Below are 7,852 nucleotides of genomic sequence, written 5' to 3'. Positions count from 1 at the left end.
TCTTCCTTCTATTGGCTGAGCCCCCCCCTACCCAATCCCCTGGGGAAGGAAGAAAAGAGCCAGAGCTTCCTTTGCCTAGTTCCCTGGATCCCATGGAAGAAATACAAAGAAAGCACCTTTAAGATCAATGAGTGCTAATGTTTTAAGCATGTTTTTAAATTTTTAAATATATATATTTAATTCTGTTTGTGTGCTTTATAAAGTTTATATCTCTGCTGCCTAATCTTAAATAGGCACACACATGGCCTGGCCTGACATGACCCGGCCCAACAAGATCTCATTTATACCAGATCCGGCCCTCATAACTAATGAGTTCAATACTCCTGGACTATAGGGCAAAACAGGCTCAGCCTCACAACCCAAAAAGAGGACATTTTAATCTTTAAAAAGCCCAAGAGAGGACATGTCCTCTAAAAAGAGGACGTCTGGTAACCCAAGGGTTGCGCAAGTCGCTTTGAGACTCTTCTTCTTTTATGCCAGATATTGTTCTGAATGTTGTATGGGTCTCTTGTGTGTTTTAATGGATTTGAATGTAGGATTTTATTGCTTGTTATGATGTTGTGACCCACTCAGAGCCAGGAACAATGGGTGAAAGTGGGGGAGACAGAAATTAAAGTAATAAATACTGAGGGACAAACAGAGCTGCTCTGAGTAACAAATACACTGGAAAGGCAGGGTCGAAAGACTTCGGATAAATAAAAGTTGCCTCACTGCCCTTAGAAGCAAAATGTACTTGGTTGTAGATTTCCTTCAAGAATGGGGGGGGGGCATTCCCTCAGTCAGCCAAGTAGTTCCCCCCCCCCCCCGCTCCCACCTTCCATTTAACTCCCACTTTCTTTGGAATGAGGGGAAGGGTGAGGGGAGGAGGAGATTTGCTGTGCAAGGGAGCTGGAAACAGTTCCTGGGCTGGAAAACAAAAGGCATAGCGGGGAGGGGTGTGGGGGTGTGCGGAGTCTGTCAGAGATTCTCTCGGGGACTTTGCATCTCCCATTCTCTTCTCCATTCATCTCCCCCACCACCACCACCACCAGTCCAGTCGTGCCTGACTAGGCCTGGCTAGAAGGATGGATGTGGAGACTCCCTGCGAAGAGGCTCTCTCCAGCACGCTCCTGGAAGATGTCAAGCAGAGGCTGCAGAAAGCGTTCCGGGGACAGGGAATAGCTTCGTCCCTTCTGACACCGAGGCTGGCAGCAAGTCAGGAGAGAGGAAACCGAACCTTGGCTGCCCAGGAAGAGCTGCGCAGGGCACACATAGAAGGGGCCATTGCCTGGCTACGGGTAGAACTGGTGAGTGAAGCGGGCAGGTTCCTTTCTTAGGAGGGAAGTCAAAACTATACTGCCTCTCTGGATGTTGAACAGATAGAGCTGTGCTCCTCCAGCAGAGATCAAGCAGGATGCATGCTGCGGAGGTTGTGCAGTCTGTCCTGTTCCAGTTTTAGAGGAGCAGCATGGGCTGAGAAGTCTTCTCAGCATGGGCTGAGAAGTCCCCAATGCCCAACTTTGCCTCAGCCATGAATTGCTGCTTTCCCCCTTTGCTCAGCAACCTAGGACTTATTTATTTATTGTCTCAACCTAGGACTTATTTATTTATTGTGTCTGTGTTCCTCCAAAGGCACACAGGGCATCTCATATGGTTCCACCCTGCTCTGTTGAATCCACACAGCAACCCTTGTGAGGTAGGCCAAGCTGATGGTATCTGGTCCAAGGTGGTCCACTGAGCTTAAGGGCATTTGGAGATTTGAAAGTTGGTCTCCCCGACTATAATTCAGCACTCAAACCATAACACCACATTGTGCCACAATAGTATTTAAAATTATAATGGCAGCCTTCTTTGCAGGGTTGTTGTAGGGCTGTAGTTTGCAACCTTGCAGGGTTGTACTTTGAATACTTGCTACATAAAAAATGCTGAGTCTTAATGGTAATAGTATTATGTGGTGATGACGATATTTTTGAAGAATATCCTGCGGAACACTGTGTAGGACTGAAGAATATTCTGTTAGCTGCTTGGGCATTTGGTAGGGATTTTTGTGATCTTTCAAAATGGGTAGTTTTAAATGATCTTAATATGTATAAGTGTTTGCCAGATGCAAATGTTCATGCTTTGCCTGACTGCAAAGGTAAGATTTTTAAAAATCCTCATCTATTTGCCAATTTTAAAATAGCTTCTTCCAGACCTGTACATATTGTTACTAGTGCAGCTGTCACTATTACCAATTAATAGTCATTAAACCTTGCCTCAGTGAAATCAATTTACATGGACAGCACAGTGCAGGGGTTGGAGGGACCCAGGTTCAAATGTCGACTCTGCCAGGAGGGTCCCTGAGTGACCCTGGGCCAGCCTCTTTCTCAGCTTAACCTACCACATAGGGTTATTGGTGGAGATACAATGGGGCAGGAAGAATGAGGCATGAGACAGAGGTGATCTCAGTTTTCTGAAATTGTTTAATTATTTACTTGATTGCAAAACTTGTCCATGAGAGTCAATGTGGTGTAGGGGTTAGAATGTTGCACTAGGATCCAGGAGACCCACATTTGAATCCCCATGCTTCCATAGAAGCTTGCTGGGGTGTCCTTGGTCCTCTCTCTCTCTCTCTGAGCCTAACGTACCTCACAAGGTTGTTGTGAGGATAAAACATAGGGTTGTCAATCCCCCAATTTGGAGGGCTTTCCCCCACTTCAGGGTAATCAGAAAGCAGGGGGATGTCTGCTGGGCACTCCATTATTCCCTATGAAGACTGATTCCCCTAGGGTATAATGGAGAATTGATCCATGGGTATCTGGGGTTCTGAGGGGGCTGTTTTTTAGGTAGAGGCATCAGATCTTCCCCATAGGGTCCAGTGCCTCTCCACAATATATCCTCAAAATTTAAAAAGGATTGGGCCAAGGGGTCCAGTTCTATGAGTCCGAAAACAAGATGCCCCTATCTATGATTTCCAATGGAGGGAAGGCATTTAAAAGGTATGTGGTCCCTTTAAATGTGATGGCCAGAACTCCCTTTGGAATTCAATTATGCTTGTCACACCCTTGCTCCTGGCTCTACCTGCCCCCCTCCCCCAAGGTCTCCTGACTCCACCACCAAAGTCCAAGATATTTCTTGAATTGGACCTGGCAACCCTAATAGAAGAAGAAGATATTGGATTTATATCCCGCCCTCCACTCCAAAGAGTCGCAGAGCGGCTCACAATCTCCTTAACCTTCCTCCCTCACAACAGACACCCTGTGAGGTAGGTGGGGCTGGAGAGGGCTCTCACAGCAGCTGCCCTTTCAAGGACAACCTCTGCCAGAGCTATGGCTGACCCAAGGCCATTCCAGCAGATGCAAGTGCAGGAGTGGGGAATCAAACCCAGTTCTCCCAGATAAGATTCCACACACTTAACCACTACACCAAACTGGCTCTCTAATAAAACAGTGTACTCTGTCATGAGCACTCTGGAGAAGGGTGGGGGCTAAAAAACACTAAATAAATGAATAAGGGATTGTTCTCATTAGGGTTGCCAACCACCAGGTGGCATCCAGAGATCTACTATTACAGGTGATCTCCAGATGACATAGATCAGTTCCCTTGCAGAAGATGGCTGCTATGGAAAGTGGAGTCTGTGACATTATACCTGCTAAGGTCTCTCCTCTCCCCAAACCCTGTTCTTCCGAGGCTCCACCCCCCAAACCTCCAGGTATTTCCCAGCCCAGAGATGGGAACTCTAGTTTTCATCCATGGATATTTTGGTGGCCTCAATGGTATGGCACTTGTTCTGTATGCTGATTCAGTCCCCGGCAGGGCTTTTTTTATAGCTGGAACTCCTTTGCGTATTAGGCTACACCCCCCTGATGTAGCCAATCCTCCAAGAGCTTACAGGGCTCTTCTTACAGGGCCTACTGTAAGCTCTTGGAGGATTGGCTACATCAGGAGGGTGTAGCCTAATATGCAAAGGAGTTCTTGCTACAAAAAAAGCCCTGCCGGGGACTGAATCAGCACACAAAACAAGTGCCGTACCCTGATCCCCAGTATCTCCAATGAAAAAAAGTGTGTGTGGGGGGGGGAGCTGATGGAAAAGACGTTTCTCTACCTAAGACTCAGGAGACTGGCCCATTTGAGGATGGAGACCAACTTCTCCGGTGAAATTCCTCTCATATTAAGATTCCTCTCATATTATAGTTGCAGTTCCCAACCTTTTCAGTATGGTGACTTACAAGTCCAAACTTTCTCAGTGATCCACCCAGGGCTGGCCCGAGGTTTTCTGGCACCCTCAGCAAATGATGATCTTGGCAACCATTTAGTTCAGCATTCCATTTTCTGCAGTGGCTAACTCGATGCTTTTGCGAAACCAACAAACACTGTGCAAAGGGTGCAGGTGCCTCACTGTGAACTCCAATCAAGTGGCGTTCTGACATACACAGCCCATCATAAGGAAATTAAGAACAGAAGAGAAGCCATGTTAGATCAGACCAATGGCACATCCAGTCCAACACTCTGGTCGTTTTCGCACTCACCTTAATCAGCAGCGACGACCCTCTTCACCGCGCAGGATCTGCGCGGAATTCGCACTAATTGCCGCGGAGCACCCAGAAGAGCCGGAAAGTCCCGGCGCTTTTGCAGCGCAAACGGAAACTGGGTTTTGGTGGTTTCCGTTTGCGCCGCAAAAGCGCCGGGACTTTCCGGCTCTTCTGGGTGCTCCGCGGCAATTAGTGCGAAATCCGCGCAGATCCTGCGCGGTGAAGAGGGTCGTCGCTGCTGATTAAGGTGAGTGCGAAAACGACCTCTGTGTCACACAGTGGCCAAAAAAAATTATATATATATATACACACACACACTGTGGCTAATAGCCACTGATGGACCTCTGCTCCATATTTTTATCTAAACCCCTCTTGAAGGTGGCTATGCTTGTGGCCGCCACCACCTCCTGTGGCAGTGAATTCCACATGTTAATCACCCTTTGGGTGAAGAAGTACTTCCTTTTATCCGTTTTAACCTGTCTGCTCAGCAATTTCATTGAACGCCCACGAGTTCTTGTATTGTGAGAAAGGGAGAAAAGTATTTCTTTCTCTACTTTCTCCATCCCATGCATTATCTTGTAAACCTCTATCATGTCACCCCTCAGTCGACGTTTCTCCAAGCTAAAGAGTCCCAAGCGTTTCAACCTTTCTTCATAGGGAAAGTGTTCCAGCCTTTTAATCATTCTAGTTGAATGATTCTAGTTGAATTACATCCCAGCTTTTGACAAGTAGACAACACAACCCTGTTATGTGATGCTAAAGGGCATTTTCATATCCTTATAAGATATCATGACCCTATGGACAGTGATTAAGCCAATACTTGGCTTGCAGAAAGTCTCAAGCTCAGTCCTTGGCAGTTCCACTGCATGATATCAAGGAGCAGATTTCTCCCTGCTGATCAAAATACAGAATGGCCTGACTTGGTATAAGGCAGCATTTCCCAAACTGTGGCTCAGGACCAAAAGTGGGTTGTGAAGCCTCTACAAGTGGGTGGCAGATCAGCCCTACCTAACAGCTGCCCCTGCCCCTTTCCATTGCTTTCCTTTGTATCCGGGAAAGCAAGATCTGACATGGAAACTGTGGGTGCACGCACACTACACTGAATAATGCATTTTGCAACTGGATTATTTACTGTGTAAAAATAGCAAAAATCTACTTGCAAAACATATTATTTAGTGTAGTATGAATACACACCATATCTTCCATGTCATACATGACTTGGTATTTTTTTCTCTCTCTCAGCCCCACATACCTCACAGGGAGTCTGTTGTGTGTGGGGGGGGGAGGCAGGGGTGGAATTCTAGCAGGAGCTCCTTTGCATATTAGGCCACACCTCCCTGATGTAGCCAATCCTCCTAGAGCTTACAGTAGGCCCTGTAAGAACAGCCCTCTAAGTTCCTGGGGGATTGGCTACATCAGGGGTGTGTGGCCTAATATGCAAATTCCTGCAAGAATTCCACCCCTGAGGGGAGGTAAGGGAGATTGCGACCACTCTGAGAGTCAGAGTATAGGGTGGGATATAAATCCAAGATTGTCATTGTCGTCGTCGTCGTCGTCGTCTTCTTCTTCTTCTTCTTCTTCTTCTTCTTCTTCTTCTTCTTCTTCTTCTTCTTCTTCTTCTTCTTCTTCTTCTTCTTCTTCTTCTTCTTCTTCTTCTTCTTCACTACATATGCATGTTGATCAGGTAAAAAGTGTCATGATAGTCACTGGAGTGAGTGAGAATCACAGCAGGGGTTAGAGGAGAAGAAGGAGAGGATGATCAAAAGCTGGAATGTAATTTCCTTATGACAGGCTATACATGTATGTTGGAATGCCACTTACTTGGGGTTCATAGTGGGGGCAGTTGCACCCTTTGCTTGATGTTTGTCAGAAGAATCGAATTAGCCACTGTAGAAATGGAATGCTGAATTAGATGTGTGCAAAGGCTATTGTTTGCCTAGGGTACCAAAGAACCTCAGGCCAGCCCTGGATGGGTCACTGTACCAAGAAAATTTGGACTTGCAAGTCACCATACTGAAGAAGTTGGGAACCATGGCTATAAGGTACCTTAATATGACAGGAACTTCACCAGGTGATTTGCTCTCCATTCTCAAGCAGAGCAGAGGGAAAAGCTGGGTGGAAATTCTCATTTCCCTTCCGATTGGCTCCAGAACATTCCATTCAACAGCCTTGTAATGTAACACAGCCACTTAGATAGCAGAATAAAGACTGTAACTTTCCCCTAGTCCTGCTGTATGGGACTCTCTGTTTATTACTGGCGAGGCAAATACTCTTTGCACAAGACTGGGCATTTTGATGTGTTCTTAGCACACAAATCCTGAGATTGTACTGTGATACTGAAAATATTCCAAGGCTGAGGTCTGGTGAGCCCTACCACTAATTAAGCCCTGCTGGATGGTTATCATCTGTTCAAACCAATTATCTTCTTCCTTTTTTGTTGTTCTTTGCAGCTGGAGATGAAGTCTCAGAACCGCCAGCTTGCCAAAACTCTGCTGGATTTAAGCACAGACATCCGGAGACTGAGAAATGAAACCGAGATGACGGCAGCTCTAGAATCAGAGTCCCTGAGCATTGCCGAAAGCCCAGAATAATACAAAAATACACCTGCATTTCAAGGCATACCTTGTGAAAAAGCCACACAGATCCCCATCTGGACAAAAATGGGGAAATTCTGCTGCTCAGTTAGATCCAATGCAGCGGCAGGATGGAACTTGAATGCTACTCCACACCTCTTAAACTTGAAAACCTCCGGTTAACTTTGGGGGGAGGTATTTATAAATTAGGTTTTGATGCCAACCTTGCTGTCAAGGCCAAAGCGGAGAAGAGTTTTCTTATGGCTACAAATGCAATCTATGTCACTTTCATTGCCTTAGCAGTCAGTATTCATCCTCAGTTTATTGGCTCACCCATCAACTTCAGTTCTCAAGTATTTCAGTGCTTTATGGCGCATACTGGAAAATGATAACTGTGCTGTGGGATATTTCAATTTTTTTTAGGTTTGTTTTTACATCTGTAAAAAGCATTTTAGGCTTTAAATGAGACACAATTAAATCACAGGAAGGATGTGAAATAATGAATACACCACATACTGGGAAGGGTGTGTGTGAATGTATACAAATTCAGTGGACCTAAAATATTAAACCATCTTCAGCCATCTGCATGCATGGAGTGTAGCATCAATAGTGTGTTGATGACACCCGAGTCCTTGTTTTCCATTGACTTTACAATGCATTTTGGCCTCAGTTGAATGTTTCTATGTTATTTGTGGCTGGGAGGCCGAAGCAGAATCCCAAAGACAGCCAAAGAAATTATGGCTGGAGGACCATGTGTTGTGATACTAGAGAACTATATCTGTGCTGCTG

General features: G+C 45.8%; 1 protein-coding gene across 1 annotated transcript; it reads left to right on the top strand.

Annotated features, from left to right (window-relative positions):
- The first annotated feature begins 907 nt into the window (after positions 1-907).
- AARD (alanine and arginine rich domain containing protein) lies at positions 908-7,648 on the top strand. The gene is made up of 2 exons (XM_060242937.1): positions 908-1,286; positions 6,941-7,648. Exons 1-2 carry the CDS (start codon positions 1,065-1,067, stop codon positions 7,079-7,081), a joined length of 363 nt encoding a protein of 120 aa, XP_060098920.1. The 5' UTR covers positions 908-1,064; the 3' UTR covers positions 7,082-7,648.
- The last annotated feature ends 204 nt before the right edge of the window (positions 7,649-7,852 follow it).

Source organism: Heteronotia binoei, chromosome 7, assembly GCF_032191835.1.
Source record: "Heteronotia binoei isolate CCM8104 ecotype False Entrance Well chromosome 7, APGP_CSIRO_Hbin_v1, whole genome shotgun sequence".
NCBI lineage: Eukaryota > Metazoa > Chordata > Lepidosauria > Squamata > Gekkonidae > Heteronotia > Heteronotia binoei.
Note: the sequence above shows the minus strand (reverse complement) of the source record. Positions and strands in the feature narration are given on the sequence as shown.